The sequence below is a fragment of the Carcharodon carcharias genome, chromosome 20 (assembly GCF_017639515.1).
Source record: "Carcharodon carcharias isolate sCarCar2 chromosome 20, sCarCar2.pri, whole genome shotgun sequence".
NCBI lineage: Eukaryota > Metazoa > Chordata > Chondrichthyes > Lamniformes > Lamnidae > Carcharodon > Carcharodon carcharias.
In genome coordinates, this window is record NC_054486.1 from 16,308,257 (window position 1) to 16,329,696 (window position 21,440).

Consider the following 21,440-nt stretch of genomic DNA (forward strand, 5'->3'; position numbering starts at 1 on the left):
CAGGAGGGGGGGCTGCTGAGGGAGCGGCTACTCCTCCCGGCCGGGAGGGGGCAGTGTGAGCGGGAGAGCATCGCTGAGGCAGCGGCTGGTCCTCCCGTCCAGGAGTGGGCAGTGTGAGCGCGAGGGAAATCACTGTGGGAGCGGCTAGTCCTCCCGGCCGGGAGGAGGTAGAGTGAGCGGGAGGATGGTTGCTGAGGGAGCGGCTAGTGCTCCCGGCCGGGAGGGGGCAGTGTGGGCGGGTGTTTGCTGAGGGAGCGGCTAGTCCTCCCGGCCGGAAGGGGGCAGTGTGAGCGGGAGGGTGGTTGCTGAGGGAGCTGCTAGTCCTCCCGGCCGGGAGGGGGCAGTGTGAGCGGGAGGGTGGTTGCTGAGGGAGCCGCGGCCACTCTTGGCCTCGGACAGTATCTGCCTGGGCTTCAGGAGGTGGCGGCTGTTGGTCACCAGGGAAAAGGTTTGGGAGAGAAAGAGGAAAAGGACAAGTGAGTGAGTGAGTTTGCGACGGACTGAGAGAGTGTGAACAGGAGGGAGAGAAGCTGGAAATGTGAAATAAAAGCAGACCGTGCTGAGTATCTGCAACATTCCCTCGATTGAAACTTGTTGCTGGTTCCTGTAGTGAGAGGCTGACTGACTGAGGGAGCCTGAGCTTCACAGGATGTGTCTCCCAACCTGACTCTCAGGCCCAGAAACTCCCTTCCTGCCAGCCTGTTAAATCATTGTAAAGATTCTGACCCAAATTCGGCCGCCCTTTCCCTTCCCCTCAAAAAAACACTTGCAATTTTGACACAGGTAATTTCAGTGAAAGAAGTGGGATTAGGACATGTTATTTTTAACTTACATTAACTGTCACACCCCCCCCCCCCCCCCACTGCACTTGGTGGTGGCAGGGTTGGGGTGATGGCGTTGGAGTGGCATGGTGGTTGGGTTGGGGTGAGGGTGGGGGTGATGTTAGGATGGAAGGGGTTGGGGTGGTGATAGGGTGATGGGGGTGGGGTGGTGTTAGGGTGATGGGGGTGATAGGGTGATGGGGGTGGGGTGGTGTTAGGGTGATGGGGGTGGGGTGGTGATAGGGTGATGGGGGTGGGGTGGTATTAGGGGGGTGGGGTGGTAATAGGGTTGGTGTGATGAGTGTTACGGTTGGGGTGGGGTTGGAGTAGTAGGGTGGTGGTTTTGGGGGTGGGGGGGGGAGAGTGTTGTCCAGGAAAAGCTCCACGCAGAAGAGTTCTTTTGCCCCTCTAGATTTATTATAAATCCAAAAATATTTTCTTTAAAATGCAGGGTTTAAATGCTGGGCTATTTTGTCGTTTTGGAAATTATCTTGGTCTCCAAGTGAACTGAAATTACTTTTGGAAGAAGTAATAATTGAGAAATGTCAGTGGGTTTGAGGGGGAGTGTCAACGATGTGTTCAAAATGCCAGTTGGGAAGGACTTGAGTTTGTTTATGTTCCAGCAACGGTAAATGTTAGAATATGTTGCCACGTGCAGCTTAATTAAAACAGATTTTCTTCCAACGTTTCCAATGAATGGCCAGTTTGGAATTATGATCTGACTATGATCATGTGACCATTTTCTAGCCAGTTCTCGTCACTTTGTAGGTCATCTTGGTGTAAGTATTCAAATATACTGAAAATAAGGGAGTGCCAGTATTACTGACAGTTCCAAAATAGTTGCAGAATTTTAAGATATGCAATTCTCATCTCTCTCAGCAATTATACATCACTGTTGGAATCTTTTTAACTGGCAAAGACTGTTCCTGCTCAGTTTTAATCTGTGGTCATTTACAGAAGCTACTCTATGTCTACCAGGCCCTTTTCACTTATGCCATTGCTTCCCCTTTATTTGAGGTGTAATGGTATTAGTATTCCAGAGACCCACGGTAATGCTCTGGGGACCTGGGTTTCAACCCCACAATATCTGAAATTAAGAGTCTAATGAAGACCATGAAATCATGTCAATTGTTATAAAAACCCATCTGGTTTGCTAATGTCCTTTAGGGAAGGAAATCTGTTGTCCTTACCTGGTCTGGTCTACATGTGGCTCCAGACCCACAGCAACGTGGTTTACTCTTAAAATGTCCTCTGAAATGGCCTAGCAAGCCTCTCAGTTGTATTGAACTGCTAAAAACAAGTGCAGTGGTTCAAGAAGGCAGCTCACCACCACCACTTTCTCAAGGGCAATTAGGGATGGCCTAAGCCAGCGACACCCACATCTCATGAATTTTTTAAAAACTCATTTTTTGTTCAATATTTTACTTTATTTTGGAGCAATCATGCACAGTAAATGGCCTTTCATGCTTCAAAAAAAAACCAAAGATCAAACGTGGCAGCAGGTTTTAATTTATCACAAAGGCTTGAAGTCTAATGACATATTCACGGTGTTTACCCCACATTTACAGTTTTCAATGAACTCAAGTTTGTAAAGATGAGAAGCTGGGCAAGGAATAGTCCAGACTGGTGGCAACAGAGGCATGGGTGAGGGTTTTTTGCAGCAGGTGAACTGAGGTGGGGGTGGAGGCAGGGGGATGTTGCACAGGTGGAAATGGGCAGTTTTGGTGATAATGCCATTTCAGTGCTCCCATGGCAGAAGGGTTGAGATGAGTAATGGTGTGGAAGTAGACACTATTAGTGTTGATATAGGGGAACAGAAATTGCTGCAATTACATTTTAATGCTCGGACTGGACCTGGCACTTGGAGCACAAAAAGAAAGCCCAAAATCTTTGTCCCTTGTTAATTAAAATAGGAGGAAGGCAGATATCCAGCCAAGCTGTATGTCATGAGTGGACAGAGGGAACAGAGCATGAGAGTGCCAAAAGCATTATATCCAAACAAAGCAAATTATGTAGACTTGAGTGCATTAACTAATGTAGATTGGGTAACTGCATTCAGTGAAATTACGTAATCAGTAGTTAGCATTTAAAGGAAGAATACATAATTTGCAACAGATATACATCCCTCTTTCCCTGGTACTGATGCCAGTGGCCCATGAAGTTAAACTCCTTCCTCCCACACCACTCCTTTAGCCATACATTTAACTTTCTAATCTGATTATCGCTATACCAGTTGGTTCATGGCTTAGGGAACAGCCTAGAGATTATTACTTTTGAAGTCCAGCTTTTTAATTTGGACCCAAACTCCCTATACTCTCTCAGCAGAACATATTCCCTGGTTCTACTTATGTTGTTGGTTCTTACATGGACCGTGACAACTGGATCCTCCCTTTCTTCCTCCAAGTTTTCTTCCAGCTGTGAGCAGATGTCTTTACCAGTTTAATATTGGCGACAACTGAATGGAAAACTGCAGAGAATGGAGTGAGCTGTGAATAACAAAAGCAATTGTATTAAACCGTACATTGCAATGGTTAGTAAGATGTACACTGTGGGTACCACTTATCTGTACATGTAGAAGAGGCTGCATTAATGATTTTCAAAATATCTCACAAAATTTTCTCAACTCATTATATTGGATGAGGGAAGATTGAATTCAAATTCTGGAAATTGAAATTAAAATTTTCTTTGAGACTTGACCTGACTTCATTATTTGTGATTGCAATTTGACTAAAGGTGTTACTCATCCCTGCAGAATTGTTTCAAAGTGAGCCCTGAAAGGATTTTGCATCAAGCTTTACTAGTCATCCATGTGTCTGTAATAGCATCAAGTAACTTGCATATTAAAATTAATTCCTGTGTAAAATGACTTTGACAATCCCTAATGATTAAATTTAAAATCATTGGAAAACCGTATGCTCCCTCCACCAATGAAGCACAGTGATAGAGTGTGTAGCATCTACAAGATGCAATGCAGCAACTCATCAAGCCTCCTTAGACAGCACCTTCCAAACCCACGACTGCTACCATCTAAAAGGACAAAAGCAGCAGACACATGGGAACACCACCACCTGGAAGTTCCCCTCCAAGCCACTCACCATCTGACTTGCTGTTCCTTCACTGTCAATGGGTAAAAATCCTGGAACTCCCTCCCTAACAGCACTGTAGGTGTACCTACACCACAGACTGCAGTGGTTCAAGGCAGCAGCTCATCACGACCTTTTCCAGGGCAATTAAGGATGAGCAATAAATGCTGGCCTAGCCAGCGATGCCCACATCCCATGAATGAATTTTTAAAATGTTCACGTTGTAGCAACAGTGGCTGTTTCCAGCTGTAGTACTGAAGACTTGTGCTCCAGAACCAGCCACACCCTTAGCCAAGCGGTGCCAGTACAGCTACAATGCTACATATACCCAACAACGTGGAAGATTGCCCATGTATGCCCTATCTAGAAAAAGCAGGACAATTCCAATCTGGCCAATTACTGCCCCATCAGTCTACTCTCAATCAGCAAAGTGATGGAAGGTGTCATTGAAGGTGCTAAAAAGCAACACTTACTCAGCAATAGCCTGCTCCCATGTGCTCAGTTTGAGTTCTACCAGGGCCACTCAGCTCCAGATTCCATTAGAGCTTTGGTCCAAACATGGATGAGAGAGCTAAATTCCAGAGGCGAGCTGAGTGACTACCCTTGACATCAAGATAGCTTTTACCCAAATGTGACACCAGGGAGCTCTGGTTGTAGTCCTACCAAGCACAAAGTAAGATGGCTGTGGTTGTTGGAGGCCAATCATCTTGGCCCCAAGACATCACTGCAGGAGTTCTTCAGGGTAGTTTCCCAGACCCAACCATGCTTCATCAATGACCTTCTCTCCATCATAAAGTGAGAAATGCGAATGTTCACTGATGATTGCACAATGTTCAGCACCATTTGTAATTCCTTAGATACTGAAGCATGCAGCAAGGGCCAACTTATCAACCCATGCCAGCTTGGACCAATAAGCATCAAGTAACATTCATGCTGCACAAGTACCAGACAATGACTATCTCTATCAAGAGTGAATCTGATAATCTCTCCTTGACATTTAGTGGCATTATGATTGCTGGATGCTCCACCATCAACATCTTGGAGGGTAGATGGACTAACCATATTAACACTGTGGCTACAAATGCAGGTTGGAGGCTGGGAATTCTGAGGCAAATAACGCACCACCTGACTCCCCAAAGCCTGCCACCATGTAGAAGTCAGGAGTGTGATGGAATACGCTCCACTTGGCTAGACAAGTGCAGCTAACAACACTGAATAAGCCCAAAGCCATCCATGATAAGCAGGCCACTTGATCAGCACCCCATGCACCATCTTAATCTCCTCCCAGCAATGGCGGCAGTGTGTACCATCTACAAGAGGCACTGCAGCATTTCACCAAGGCTCCTTTGACAGCACCTTCCAAACTGCAGCAGGCGCATGGGAACATCACCACCAGCAGGTTACCTATCAAGTTACTCACCATCCTGAGTTGGAAGTATAGCACCGTTTCTTTAATGTTGCTGGGCCAAAATCCTGAAACTCTCCCAAACTGCACTCTGGGTGTACCTACACCACATGCAGTGGTTCAAGAAGGTAGCTCACCGCCACCTTCTGCAGGGCAGATGGACAGTAAATGCTGGCCTTGCCGTTGACACTCGCATCGTAAGAATGAAGGTTTAAAAAGTAGGTGTGCATTTTTTGTTGGTGAATAGAATAATATTGTGGGATGATGGGGATATTAAACTGGATGGGAACTAACTGGAGAAGCAAAAATAAAAGGGAACAACATGGGGGGAGGGCAGTGAAATAAAGTCTGAAACAAAGAAAATTGAAGATGTTTTGTTTCAGAGAAAGAAAAGATTAAATAAGATGGACAGAAACAGGCTTCACTGTGGATTAGCTGTAGTCCGGATTGTTGTTTAATTTGCTTTCATGTAGAAATCCAATTGTTTTACTCGGCTGTGTATTCCAGCTTGTGTCATTGGAGACCCTAAATACCACTCTGGTCAACTCTTTTCTAGTTGCTTTTCTGTACTGTCTTGAACCCGGATGTATGTTTCCGAGTTGCTGGTTAAAGCTAATTTGTACCTGTTCCAGATAATGTTCATTGCATTTTTTAAATTTATAATTGATTATGTGCTCAGACTGTGTCAAAGCATGAGTAGCAAATTTAAGTGGCAGTCAGTTACTAGGAGGATTCAAAGCCAACATATTTGATATGGTTAATAATTTCTGCAGAAGTTTTCAGCCTCCTGCTACAGTATTGCTGGCCTGCTTAACCCCTAATTTACATGATTGCTGTTCGCAATAAGATGTAGGGGAGATGGTGACATAGTGCTAATGTCACTGGACTAGTAATCCAGAGGCCCAGGCTAATGCTCTGGGGACATGGGTTCAAATCCCACCACGGCAGCTGGTGGAATTTAAATTCAATTAATCAAAAAATAAAACAGAATATAAAGATAGTCTCAGTAATGGTGATGAAGCTATCATCGATTCTTGTAAAAACCATCTGATTCACTAATGTCCTTTAGAGAAGGAAATCTGCCATCCTTACCTGGTCTGGCCTACATATGACTCCAGAGCAATTGGTTGACTCTTACCTGTCCTCTGAAATGCCACTCAGTTCAAGGGCAATTAGGGATGGGCAAAAATTGCTGGCCTTGCCAGCGATGCTCACATCCCTTTGAAAGAATATATTTTTTAAAATGCCATCTTTGGCTGAGATGGTTGTAGTCCTACCTAGCACAGATTGTGGTTGTTGGAGGCCAATCATCTTGACCCCAAGACATCACTGCAGGAGTTCTTCTGGGTAATTTCCTAGACCCAACCACCCTTAGCTGCTTCATCAATGACCTTCCCTCCATCATAAGATCAGAAGTGTGAATGTTCAATTTTGATTACACAATGTTCAGTATCATTTGTAATTCCTTGGATACTCAGCAGTTTGTGCTTGCATGCAGCAAGGGCCAATGTAACTAGATCAAAATTGAGAGTTGTACAGTGAGGGTTCAGCTTTTCAATACTTTTAGTATTGCTGAAAAAAGAGATGCCTAAGCTTACGCCATGCACTCATTAGGATACTTGGCAGGAATGTGAATTTTTTGCAATGCTAATTCATGTTCAAATTGCGTGGTACATTTTAGAGTTATTTTACCATACCATTTGTTGTAATTTAGCCCTGCTGTCCAGTAGTTCTATACAGCATTCTTGATTTACAATCCCTTTGCAATGTCAAAACATTTGCAGTCTTTAAGTGTAAAGTTCTGCATTATTTCAACTTGTATCACTGTAGTAACCAATCTCCACCACTGGAGGTTCCATATGAGCTAGCTAAATGTTACAGTTGCCTCCATGGGGACACCTGCAGTGACCAAATAATTTGCTATGGAAACAGCCCCAGCCCAAATTCCCATTCTTTTCCTTAAAAGCGTAAATTGCTGAGATTTGCATCCCTAGTATTTACAATAAGATGGGCTAAACTTCAATTCTTTCATTGCCTAGTCAATGAAATAATGATGTGGTGACTTATAAGAATGTCATTAGGTTTCATCATTTAATATTCTGCCCTTTGATTAGTTGGACTATTTTCTTTTCCCTGGAATGGCCAAGCAAAGATCTCATTTGGAACTTACTAATCTATCATTTCCAATGATAACCGCAGGAAAAAAAAATTCTTAAATAAAGTTGTGCTTGAATATGAAAAGGATCCCTCTAAGTTTGGTTCTGTTCAATTGTAGGTGTCAAGAGTGTAATATGCATGTTAACCCATCTAGATAACTGATAAGTTGGCAAAATTGCCTCATAAGAAAGGATCCAAATAAATCAGCCATTTAGTTTAAATAACAGGCAAATTTCGAAATGTGTTTGCTTTACTTTCTGTAGGAAGCGTTGTGCTCTGCTTTGAATTTAATATTTTTAAATGTTTTAATAAAAGCAGGTTCAATTACATCTAAGTTACAATGAGATGCCGTGTGTTCATCGGTCACTTGAGCCCTCATGCCCGAGAGAAGGACGTTGAGAGGTTTTTCAAGGGTTACGGACGTATTCGAGAAATCAACTTAAAAAATGGTTTTGGTTTTGTGGTAAGTGCCAAGTGTTTTGAAGCTAGCGAAATTCAATGACTCACTGCCTTTCATTCTACATATCATTCCCTGTGCATCTGGTAGAAAGGTAATTTGCAACCAGTTGTTCTATTCCAGGAATTTGAAGATCACAGAGATGCTGATGATGCAGTCTATGAATTGAATGGGAAAGAACTGTGCAATGAAAGGTAATCTTTCACCCCATTCAGCATTACAATTAATATGGGGCATGCCTCACCACAAAAAGAATGCAAACCTATTTACATTTTCTGTCCATATTATTGCTATCCAGATGACTAAGAATGCAGAACATTATTGATGAGCATAAATTGCATATTATCCTCAATCTCAGGGACCAGTATATACCTGTCTTGGTACATAAATGGATAGATCTGTTACTTAATCTGTGCAATATCTGTTCAGTCAAACTCCATGTATAACGGACAACAACTTGCCAGACTCAAAACTTGTTTCGTGTGGGTGCAAATTTAATGATTGTGCAGGTCCACTGAGAAGAATAATTACCTGTAATTGTTTTACCTGTGGAAGCGTCTTTGAAACCCACCTATTTCCACTATAGCTTTCTTGGTACACTTGAAAGAGAAAGAACAGTTTTTATAAATTTTAAAAACCTTGTGAGTAGTGTTCATCCTCCCTATCTATTTTAGCCCATGGTGAGCAAAAATGAGCCAGAACTTTGCAAAATGGATGTGATTCCCGAAATTCGGGACTGATCTCTTGACTCCTTTTATTCAGGCAGAAGTTCCTGCCTGCTTCATCAGACTTTGAAGTGTGCTTGCACATTTGTATCAGCTGAGTGATCTTGACAGCTCTTTCACTCCTTTCTGCACATTCCTACTAGAGAAGCAATCTTTACAGGATATGACCCTGTAAGCCTGCTGTTGAGATCCAGCCTCAAGTGATAAATTGGCCTATTTATTTTTGAGACTATTGAGCATTGATTTAGGAATATTCACATTAGGGTTATGTATTAAATAGTGTTCGGTTGTATGTCTTAATGGGGGATGGGGAAGGCTGTTACTAAATATAACAGAAAATATAATTTTGATTCAAGTTTGAGCCCGTTGTCTCGTGATGTCCCCTATCTGTAGTTTTTTTCTATCGTTGCTGCTACATACCCACTTTGCTGTTGCAAGAATGACTAGCTGTGAGACGCATTGAAACGTTTGAAATGGTTGTTGTAGAATAATTCTGATCTCATTTATTTCTTGCACTGAATTTTCTTCAGAACATTATTTAAGAATTACAGGACCTTTATTACAGCTTTAAGGAACAAGCTAGCAACTGGAAGAGAGCACTGTGATGATTTCTTTCTTTCACCTATCACTACTAAAAATACACTTTTGACAAATGACCACAGAAAAGATATGTGAATTTTAAAAGTTTTGCTACCAGTTATTGAAGCAGGTTCAATAATAACTGGATTGCATAAATTCTTGAAACGAAAAGAAAAAAGGAATGAGATAAATTCTTGAAAACGGGAATACAGCCGGAGAATGTGCCTAATTGGATAGCTCTTTCAAAGAGCTGGCACCAGCTGAATGGGCCGAATGGCCTCCTGTGTGTATCATTGTCTGATTCTACATGTGTTCACAATGATTTAAGCTTGGAGCAGGCACTAACCTCTAGTTAAGAAATAACATATGTTCCAAATTCGAGTGATTTTCATTGATTGCATTTTGGGCACTTACTGTATTTCGTTTTATACTGAACCAACATTAATACCTAAAATTTACCAGTGCAACTCAGAATCCTGTGTTAAACCTAAATTCTAATTTTCACCTGTAAATAACATATTGATCCTTGTGACTCTTTGGATGACTCAGTTAATAAACTTGAGTCACAAAGTCCAGAACATCCCAAGTTTGACCCCTAATCTTTGCTATGTTAGCTGATCTCGGCTATGGTAGCCCTAGAGATACTAAAATTGTCTTCAGACCCACTTGGGGGAGCAAAATCAACCAGGGTTCCCACTTCTGGTCGTTATCTATTAATCCCCTTTGGAAAGTGCATACATGGCCATCACACTGTGAAGCTATCTCCAACATACTTGGTCAAAAGTTCCTGCTGACCAGTATTGTCTAGGCTCATGCCAGATGACACCAGGTACTCGTGGAACTGTACACTGGCAGGAGTTGTTGCCTTCAGGACAAGGGGCGAAAATAGTGGGTGGAGGGGTTAGCAGGCAACTCTGCCTTGCCTTCCTGAAATTTGGTTACATTGCTTGAAAAGAAATTTATTCAACCTTCTGAATCATCTTCATAGGGTTACTATTGAATATGCTCGATCACGATCAAGAGGAGGTTGGCGCAGAGGAAGCAGAATCCCACCACGCTTCAGTTATCGCAGACCTTATAGTGGTGGAGGTGAGGGAAGGTGAGATCCTCATATAAACCCTTTGGAATAACAATATTCGTGTTCTTGGAAAGGAAATTATGGACTTGGGTTGAAATCGAATGCTTGCAGAGTGCAAAACAAACAAGAAAGCACTGAACTGTGATATGCGGAGTTTAAGATTATTCTCATGATTGGAAAAAGATTGAATACAATAGAAACACTGAACGATGAGCAGAGCATTAGGGAAAAGGATAATAGAAAAAAGACCAAGGTGGACAACAATGGAAGTAATGCTTGGAATGAAAGCAAAATAGATTGTACCTCAAGTATAAAGCTATCGTTAGCATAATGGACCAAAACAAGATAATGGTAAAGGAGAATTTAATACAGGTTCACTAAACATTTGTATAATAATTTTCACACTGTAGTATTCCAATCTGTTCTAAGTGATTGAAGATTTGATTGCAATAACCAAACAAAAGCCAGATATTTAAATTAGTTATCTAGCACCATGGTTATTTTTGTTGTATGTACTTTGGTGACAGTTGAATCTGCTTTGTCTAACATCCGAGGAGAGGAGAGGAAAGGAATGTTCAATCTAACACCCGCATTAGGCCAATTGGAAAAGAATTGTCCTAAAAGGAATCTTTCCCTTCAACAAAACATATGCCATACCAATTAAAACCATATTGAAATATTAAAAATGCACCTTCAAGGAAAAGCCTTGTGAAAGATCATATTTACAAAGCTGCTGCTGCTCTTTTCTGCCCCATGTTTTTGGAGTTTTTCTGTAAACAGTTTTCTTCTTGCTTTAGGATGCATTGGCACTACAACTTAAAGATTGTTCTTGTAGAGGAAAGGTGGGAGGAGGCTGAAGTGGTGTATAAACACTGACATGGGCTGGTTAGGTCAGATGGTCTGTTTCTGTGGCCTGTGTAATCCCATTCATGTAGTAAGTTTTATAGCTTGTCTCATTGTGGTCCCCACGTCTAACATGCCTTTTTTGTAGATTTTTTTTCTCCCTCTCAGTTGAATGCACTGCCTCTTTGCCACATATTGTTCTGCATGCCTTCCAGTATCTTACTCAGTTGTGGAATATTCATGGACTATTTGGACTTGGGAAACATCACAACCAAGCCTAGTCCTACCCTCCTGACATTCACACAGTTATCATTTCCAGCAACAGTCACAAGAGTAGTGATCAAGAATAAGAACGTGGACAATTTGTCTTTCCCCCACCATCCCCCAGCCTTGCAGAACTGCAGCAGTTGTGCTGCCTCATTTGAAATTAGATTACCCAGAACAATACTACTTGTGCACTAAAGTCAGCCAGAAAACCTTAGCATTACATGTTTTAAGGTTTTCTAAACCTCCTGTGCAGCAGCAACTTGCCTTTCGGTTCCTTGTGATTGGAAAGAACCAACTGTTAGGAAAGCTCTTCTCAATCAGCAGAATGTGGCTTGAATGTGAAAGGCTGGAAAGCAGCTCTTGCTGCTAGCATTAGAGTATATGCAACTCTGCGGTGCAAATTATGCAAATACACGCTTGTTCAGATCTGCATTGAAATTGCCACTCAAACGCAGTCAGAACAATACTGGCTTAAAGAGCTCTTGTTTGTTTCTCAGAGGTGGCCGTCCAGTTCGTACTGAATACAGAATTATTGTGGAAAACTTGTCCTCCAGGGTTAGTTGGCAGGTGAGCATTGTGATTTACCTTTTAAAACTCTTTTATTGTGTAATATTTTGCAAAATACTTGAATCTCTCATGTCTGAACATATGCAAATGGTAATGCCTCTAAGTACAATGTCAGCCTAATCTAAAGTGCCAAAGCTAAAAAATGGGTTTGATCAAGTCTACCAGAATCCGTAACTCTAATAACACTTATGGTACTGGTTCTGTTTTGAAGAATGTACTTTGAGTATGATACTTTTACCAACACATCAAGTGCCAGAAACCTAAACAGCTGATGCCAGATAACTTGTTTTCCTGTTAGGTCCCCATCTGCTACCTCTTGTCAACACATTTCCTCCTCCAACTGGGAAAATGGCATGGTCTGGGCTGTAGACTTCTCCATGGCCAGCATCCGTTCACTTCGTGATCAGACAACTGGAATTGTGCAGTACGGTGGGTCAGTTCCTGCCTGTTTTTACTTTTCCCTCTGAGATGGAATGCTCTGCTGGTACACAGTGGCCCATCTAGCAGACTGGGGATGGAACTCTCGATCATCTGTTTGGGAGTTCAGTGCTCTACCATCCATGTTGCAGGGCCACCAAATATAATTTCATAAGTGGCTTAAATATTCTTAAACCTACAGTACTGTAGGAAATACAGTTTATGCTAAAACTGACTGTACTAACTTGGGTATTTTTTATAGCTCTGTTATAAGACAAGTGCAATGGGAAAATATGTTCTCATTTGTTGCTGTGTACATTTAATGTACTACAGGGACCCAACATTAATTTTTTGATGACTTGGTATTTCACTTGCCTAAATTTAACCTCAGATCAGCTGGATTGTTCATCCTTAAATGTATCAGTTGTGCAAAACAAATTCAACATTAAATGTGAAATGTGATGTATTTTCTAACACATTTATTATTATTATGATATATTAGTGTTCTCTAAGTTTTTGCTTGAAATCTTGTTTAGTAGCTGGTTACCACCAGAGTAAATGCAGATGCAAAATGCTGAATGAATATCACGAGTCTCAGTTTGCCTCTGGAAGTGGGACAAGGCATACAGCACCTAAGATTGTAAAAACACAAGATCCCATGGTAAAAGGTACTTTTTGGCAAAGTAATGTGGTGAGTCAGCAAAAGTTACTGATGGGCCCTGTCACAAATTTATCGAATAATTTGTGGAGTATAGTGGGAATTACACATTGCCTAATTACACTCAGTATCTTAATTAAAAATTTGGTATAGTCCCACTGGCATATCATCAAGTGGCTAAACAAGAGTGCTGTTAAAATTTGTCCACTGAATTGAGTAAATTAATTGTTTTTTAATCAAAACAATTGCCTTGTTTCAGAGTTAAAGCGTATAGACTAGATATATTATGCACTGAAAGAAAATGAATTATGAGCTTAACATCTTTGTTTGGCAAAGTGAATTGTTCTGTAGCAACACATAGAGAAGTACTTGTGCAAGTGTTATGGCTTCAACGAATGGCAGTCTTTTGAATGTGTGCTTAATAATGTACATGGTGACACTAAAAACAACTGATTTATTTTGGATTATCCTAGAACAATTTTGTTTGATATTACGTGAAGAAATGCTTTTACCATGTTCCAACATTCTTGAGCATTTTAGCATACTATTTAGATAATGCGTCCTTCACCCACATTGATATCTCCTGAGTTGGTAAGTTGCTTTGACTGATGTTCTTTGATCCTGAACTCCCCATGATCTGAATCATTTACATTCAGTTGCACTAAAGCATTTTTTGTGGCAAGTTTTTCTGTAGATAATGTGCTGCATTGGTCTTGAAATCCCTTTTCTAATGATCTTATGTGGAATGTGATTAGTCTTTGGGAGACCCTTTGTACAGCTATTGCACATACTGCAATATGTCTTTTGTTGGCCGTGTTGCTTGTTTGACCTTAATTCTTGCCAAATGTTATCTGGGAACTCGAAACAAACCTACATCCTTCAGTTATTTTTTTCTAAACAGCATGCATTTAGGAAAATTTGTACTTCGAGATAGATATATCCTGTAGAATGGAAAATGGGACTAGCAGTAGAGTGCTTGGGGTAGATTTAACTTTATATAAAATTTCAGATGAATCTTTAGAACACATGGCTCTAGGCTCATTGTGGGGTGGCCGGTCCATCAGGTTTGGAAAAAGGCCCCCTTGGGGGCCTTAATTGATTGCCCACTTCCATGGAGCGGGTTGCCAATTCCCATGGCAGCCACCCCTGGAAAAATGGCCCAGAGGTGGGACAGCATCATGGAGGAGCCCTAACATGCAACTATCTGTATCGGCCACTATTTTGAGACCCATATGTTTGTAAACCAGTTATTCAAAATTAAATTTTTTATAGTAATTTAGCATCCAGAGTGATATTACTTCATTTCTTTTTGGGAGATATCTTGCATTTCTTTTGAACCACATATCTAAGCCATCACTAAGCCTGCCTATTTCCATTTCCCTAACATCACCTGACTTGACCTTGGCCATTGTCATTGTTCTGCCGAAACCCTCATTCATGCCTTTAACTCTAGCCTTGATTATTCTAATGCAGTCCTAGCCAGTCTCCTACATTCTATTTTCTAAACTTGAGGTTATCTAAAACTCTGCCAACAGTGTTCTAACTCACACCAAGACCTGTTCAACTATCACCCATGCACTCATTACATCTTGATTTTAAATTTTTCATCCTTATTTTCAAAGCCCTCCTTGACCTCACCTCAATTATCTCTGTAATCTCCTCCAGCCTCAAAACTGTCCCAGATATCTCTGCGCAACTAATTCTGGCCTCTTGAGCTTTCATGATTTTAATCGCTCTACCATTGGTGGCCATGGCTTCAGTTGCCCAGACCCCAGGCTGTGGAATTCTGTCTCTAAACATCATCGCCTCTCTACCGTGCTTTCCTCCATTAAAGCACTGCATTAAAACCTACCTCTTTGACTAACTTTTAGTCATGTGACCTAATATCTCTTTATGTAGCTTAGTGTCATTTTATTTTATAATGTTCCTGTGAAGCGCCTTGGGATGTTTTATTACATTAAAGGCACTACATAAATATAAGTTGTCCTTGAAGTTGTTGTTGCTACTTAATTCATTTATGCTTGGGTCCAGTTTAAATCTGACTCTACAATTGCAGAGGAATTGTCAAAGATTACAAGCTTAGCCAACTGTAATAAGAACAAAAAAGGCTGGAAATAGCCAGCATCTGTGGAGAGAGAAACAGAGTTAACATTTCAGCTTGATGACCTTACATCAGAACTCATCTTTATGCTTAGCCAACTGTTGTTTTCCTCCCAAGCTTGTGTGAACTCTCTCTTTAATAGGCTATTGTCTGGGTAGCCACTTGGTTTCTTTGGAGGATTACTTTTCCCTTTTTTATATATATGATTAGGTAACCTAGCTGACTTTTTGTATGGTCTCCATTTGTTTGCAGGTTACACATATTTATTACATCTATAGAAGCTCTGGCTTGGCTAATTTGATTTCAGGTTGATATGCATAACGTATTTAATATTTAAATTTAATGAGTGCCCTAGAAACTAGCAAAGTATTGGCAACAACCTTTATCAGGATAACCTTTTTTTTTGCACGGTTCTTGTCAACCAGGTTTCCTACCCTTACCTCAAGGGTTTTTTGCTTCTGATTGAAATAATAGGATTTCTTTAGTGGGTTGTTTGGAGTGTAAGAAAAGGAAAGCCAATACTGCCTAGGAATTCTGTAGCGGTTTCCATTTCCATGAAAGAATGTGGATCCAGAAACTTGGGAGGCAGATTTCCTGAATGCCCGAATGCACGAGATGACCAGCTAAGTATTGAAGAGTGGCTCTCTGGTAAGGCAGCGCAGGTGCTTGGGTGACATCGGCTAAGGCTTGTAAGGTGACTCACCTAGGGCTGATGTAAAAAAAGTAATTAAATCATACTTTTATAGTCTTTGAGAAAAAGAAACAATTTCACAAATTAAGGTTGGTGCCTAGACGGGTGAAATTTCTTTCATTCTGTGCCTCGCCCAGGGCAAACCAAATTTTAATTTAAATCCTTTATTTTTAAAATAATCGTTTTGTGGTGCAGTTTTGACCAATAAGTAACCAAAAGTCCTTTGTAAAAATGTTAAAAAAATATTTATGTATACTGTTTAATAATTCAAATATTTTTTTTAAATGATCGTATTTTCTCAAATTCCTAATATTTTGAAGGAAGATGAACATAAGTTCAACCATGTTGGAATGTCCACAGAAACTTTAAAATGCCTGAATCATATTTAATATGTTTTAATGTGTATTCTGTAAATATCAAAGTGTACACTGTTAAATGAATAAATATTGTTCTTGTTGTGCATAGGATTTGAAAGACTTGATGAGACAGGCTGGAGAGGTTACATTTGTGGATGCACACAGAAAGAAAAATGAGGGGTAAGTTGAATTTGCTTTGCCGATTAACCTTATTTGTACGCTTTTGACTGTTTTTAAAATACGGTGTAAGTGGCAGCATTAGATGCATTGTTATCTTTCCATGTGTCCCTTCCTAATGTTTAACATGAGATAACTGTGGTGTTACTTAATGAGACAGGCATTTAAAGGGAAGTTTGATAGGAAGTCACCATAAAAAGGAATGGAAGGATATGTTGATAGGGTGAGATCAAGTAAGGCTGGAAAAGGGTCCTGTGGAGGATAAACACTGGCATTGACGCTGACCCAAATTGTCTGTAAAAAAATCTATTTAATTAAGGTTTACCCATTAGTGTTATAATGAGACTTTAAAATAGTTTAGCCAGAACTTCTCCAAGTGTCTGGCTGTTTCAAAAGATCTACTGACAATGTGATTTTAATATAATGTGATTATTTAGCATTACTGCACTAGATATTTTCATCTTTTTCAGTCCATTCTTTAATGCAAAGATATTTACCTGAAGTCCCAAAATGATCATCTGAAAGCAACGTGGGCTGACATGATGGTGTAGCTGTGATTTAATAAAACACTAGAGCTAATAAGCAGGAGCATATGTATTAATTTCAGATACTGAAATTCGATGATTTATGCAGCATTTTTTAGTACAAAGCTTTAAAGTGTTTATCTGACCTACTGCAGAATTAGACATAAAGATTGTGATATGCAATCTTTGTAGCATCCATACAGCCAGCTAATGAGTATGATCTAAGAAAACTGTCCATTATATTATGTAACAGATTATCATCGCAAAGTTTGTCATGATTAAGGCTGAAACCTTGTAATAGCCTAATCTTTGAAGATTCATCTTCAAAATGTAGTTTTCTGTTTCTTTTAAAATATTTAATTAGAGTTGTTTTTTAATGTTTATGTGGCTAGCCTCAGATCCATCATGCTATTTTCAAAATTTAATGACTGAAACAAAATTTGAACAACCTTGTATACCTTGCAGCTCACTTATCTACCCACCTCAAATGGTCCCTCTGAAATCTCAAATTTGCTTCCCTCAGCGAACTCCTTGTTACCCCCTCAAAAGATTTAATCAAATAGTCAGACACAACCTTCTCTTAACAAATCTGTGCTGACTGACCTTGATGAATCTGTATCTTTGTAAATGACTATTCACACTGTTCCTCAGAATTTTCCCCAATAATTTGCCTATTAACGAGATTAGGCTGACTGGCCTGTAATTGCCAGTTTTCTGGCACTATACCTGTAGCCAGAGAGGATTGGAAAATGATGGTCAGATCCTTGACTACTTGCTCCCTTTCTTTTCTTAACAATCTGGGGCACATTTCATCCGGTCCTAGCAGTTTATCCACTTTCAAAGATGCTGAACCACTTAATATTTCGTCTATATGTTTATCCTATCCGATATTTCACACTCCTCCTCCTTAACTACAATGTCTACATCATCCACCCTCTTTTGTGAAGACAGATGCAAAGAATTCACTAAGAACCATGCCCACTTCTTTCACCTCCACATGTATGTTGCCTTTTTTGGTCTTGAGCCCTCCTCTTTCCTTAGTTGTTCTCTTGCTCCCTACGTATTTATAAAACGTCTTTGGATTTTCTTTGATTTTTACTTGTGATCTTTTTTTATGCCCTTTTTTTTCATTAATTTTTTTTTAATTTTTCCCCTACACTTTCTGTACTCCTCTAGGCTTTCTGCAGTATTGAGTTCTCAGTATCTGACATAAGCTTCCCTTTTTTGCCTTATTTTTCTTGGTACGCACTCTGACATCTGGGGAGGAGTGGCACAGTGTGGGGGACATCTAGACTTGTTAGTCTCTCACTTTTCCTTTGTGGGAACATATTTGTTCTGAACTCTGTGTCTCAACTTTGAATGCCTCCCACTGCTCTGACACTGATTTACCTTCAAGTAGCTGTTCCAACCCATTTTTGTCATATCACGTCTCATTTCAAAATTTGGGCTTTCCCCAATTTAAAACTTCTATTCTTGGTCCAACTTTGTTCTTTTCCATAATTATGCTAAATCTACTTAAATTATGATAATTGCCACCAAAATGTTCTCCCACTGACACCCCTTCCACTTGCCCTGCTTCATTCCCCAAAACTGAGTCCTCATTGTGGAAGACACAAATAGCATCCCAGAAATAATTGTTATTCAAGAGGTGCAAGGGAGGGAGGAACTAAAAACAATTACAATCACCAGGGAAAAGGCACTGAGAAAATTATTAGAACTAAAGACTGACAGGTTCCCAGGTCCTGATATTCTAGAGCCTTAAAATAAGTGGCTGCAGAGATAAGAGATGCATTGGTTTTAATTCTCCAAAATTCTCTAGTTTCTGGAAAGGTCCCATCGGATTGGAAAATAGAGACAGAAAACAGGAAACTACAGGTCAATTAGCCTAACATCTGTCATAGGGAAAATGCTTTAATCTGCTAGTAAGATAGGACAACAGAGAAGGTTCACTCGACTTCCTGGGATGAAGGGGTTATCTTATGAGGAAGGGTTAGACGTTTGAGCCTGTATCTATTGAAGTTTAGAAGAATGAGAGATAATCTTATTGAAACATACGATATCCTGAGGGGACTTGACAGGGTGGATGCTGAAAGGATGTTTCCCTTTGTGGAGAGACTAGAACTAGGGGACTGAGTTTAAAAATGAGTAGTAAGGAGGTTATAGCAGGGCACTTAGAAAATCTTAATGTAATCAGGCAAAGCCAACATGGTTTTTTGAAATGGAAATCATGCTTGACTAATCTAGAGTTTTTTTGAGGAAGTAACAAGTGATGTGGGTAAAAGGGAACCTGTAGATGTGGTGTACTTAGATTTCCAGAAGGCATTTGACAAGGTGCTACATCAAAGGTTATTACTCAAAATAAAAGCAAATGGTGTAGGGAGTAACATATTAACATGGATAGAGGATTGGTTAGCTAACAGAAAACAGCGAGTAAGCATAAATGGGTCATTTTCAGGTTGGCAAAATGTAATGAGTGGAGTTCCACATGGATCAGTGCTGGGGCCTCAACTATTTACAATCTGTATTAATGACCTGGATGAAGGCACCGAATGTATTGTTACTAAATTTGATAATGACATGAAGGTAGATAGGAGAGTAAGTTGTGAAGAAGACATAAGGAGTCTGCAAAGGGATATAGACAGGTTAAGTGAGTGGGCAAAATTTTGGCAGATGGACTATAATGTGGGAAAATGTGAAATTATCCACTTTGGCAGGAAATATAGAAAAACAGCATAATATTTAAATGGAGAGAGATTATAGAACTCAGTGGTACGGGGGGATCTGGTTGTCCTGGTACATACATCACAAAATGTTATTAAGCAGGTAGAGCAAGTGATTAGGAAAACAATTGGAATGTTCTTGTTTATTGTAAGGGGGATAGAATATAGAAGTAGGGAAGTTTTGCTACATTTGTACAGGGCATTGGTGAGACCACATAAAGAGTACTGTGTACGGTTTTGGTCTCCTTATTAAAGAAAGGACATAATTGCATTAGAAGCAGTTCAGAGAAGGTTCACTCGAGTTCCTGGGATGAAAGGGTTATCTTATGAGGAAAGGTTAGACGTTTGAGCCTGTATCTACTGAAGTTTAGAAGAATGAGAGATAATCTTATTGAAACATATGATATCCTGAGGGGACTTGACAGGTTGGATGCTGAAAGGATGTTTCCCCTTGTGGAGAGACTTGAACTAGGGGACTGAGTTTAAAAATAAGGGGTCTCCCATTTAAGGTGAGCAGAAATTTTTTCTCTGAGGGTTGTGAGCCTGTGGTATTCTCTGCCTCAGAGACCAATAGAGGCAAGGTTATTGAATATTTTTAAGGCAGAGTTAGATAGATTCTTGACCAACAAGGTAGTTAAAGGGTATAAAGGGTAGAGCAGGAAAGTGGTGTTGAGGCTACAGTTGGATCAGCCATGATCTTATCAAATGGCGGAGCAGACTCAAAAAGCTTGAATAGCCTACTCCTGTTCCTAATTCATACATTCATATATATGGAACTGCCCCTTCTCCGATTAGGCTTGCTATGTACTGGCTAGAAAAATGTTCCGTTGCCTGTATTTTGTCCTTCATACCTTTCTCACTGATTTTATCCCAGCTAATGCAGATATCGTTAATCACTGAGCAACCATTTGTTGTCTTTTTTCTACCCTTTATTTCCTTTGCCTTCCCTACTCACTTATAATTTTCTGCCTTCCATTTCCAGCTTTGCTTTTTCTCCCTTCTGAATCTGACTTAGGTTCCCCAGGCCCCGCCAAGCTAATTCAAACCCACCCCCCATACACTAGCAAACCTCCCACCATACTGTTGGCCCTGGCGGTAATTACTCATTTCTTCTTAAATGTGCAAATCGTGCTGTGAGGCTGGAGAGCAGCCGATGTAGCACCTTTGTTCAAGAAGGGAGAGAAGGATAAATGGGTGGCTAGGTCAGTTAGTTTAGTACTAGTTATGAACGAATTCATGGCTTAGGTAAAATTAGTGAGTATTTGGAAGGGCATTGGTTAATCGAGTATATTCAGCACAGAATTGTTAAAGGTGAGTTGCCTTTGACAAACTTGCTGCCAGTTTGAAGAAACGACTAATTTCATAAATAAAAGAAGTGCAGTAGCTGATATATATGTGGATTTTCAGAAGGCATTCAATACAACGTCTCACAGTACGATTATTAGAAAAGTTCAAGTATAAGGTCGAAGAGGAAATATTATAGAATGAAAATTTGATTGCCAGGCAAGGAACAGTGAGTTAGGGTAAATAAGTATTGCTCAGATTGGAGAATGGTTGGAAATTATGTATTCTAGGAGTCAGTGCTGGGTTCACTTTTCCTAATATATGTACATGATTTAGATTTGGACATCACAATTCAAAATTTGCTGACACCAAATAAGTTAAAGAGCTAACAAGCAGTGAGGAGTGTAAAAGGTGTAAGTAGCTTAACAGAGTGCTCAGACAAATGACAGATGAAATTTAACGTGGATAAGTGTGAGGTAATAATTTCTGAGGAAGAACAAGGGATGGGAATAAATATTTAAGGACAATAA

The 21,440-nt window shown here is 40.2% G+C and overlaps 1 protein-coding gene across 6 annotated transcripts in view; it reads left to right on the plus strand.

The window, feature by feature from the left end:
- The first annotated feature begins 372 nt into the window (after positions 1-372).
- Positions 373-21,440, plus strand: part of LOC121292789 (serine/arginine-rich splicing factor 5-like) — a 29,805-nt gene continuing 8,737 nt past the window's right edge. Inside the window, exons 1-6 of one of the 6 annotated variants that reach the window (XM_041215173.1) lie at positions 373-476; positions 7,782-7,929; positions 8,047-8,117; positions 10,216-10,326; positions 11,913-11,982; positions 16,315-16,385. In XM_041215173.1, the coding sequence (XP_041071107.1) occupies positions 7,807-7,929; positions 8,047-8,117; positions 10,216-10,326; positions 11,913-11,982; positions 16,315-16,385 (446 nt within the window). In that variant the 5' untranslated portion in view covers positions 373-476; positions 7,782-7,806. Of the gene's footprint in view, positions 485-7,781; positions 7,930-8,046; positions 8,118-10,215; positions 10,327-11,912; positions 11,983-16,314; positions 16,386-21,440 lie in introns of all 6 variants that reach the window. The other 5 variants (XM_041215172.1, XM_041215174.1, XM_041215177.1 and 2 more) reach the window with 5 other exon arrangements.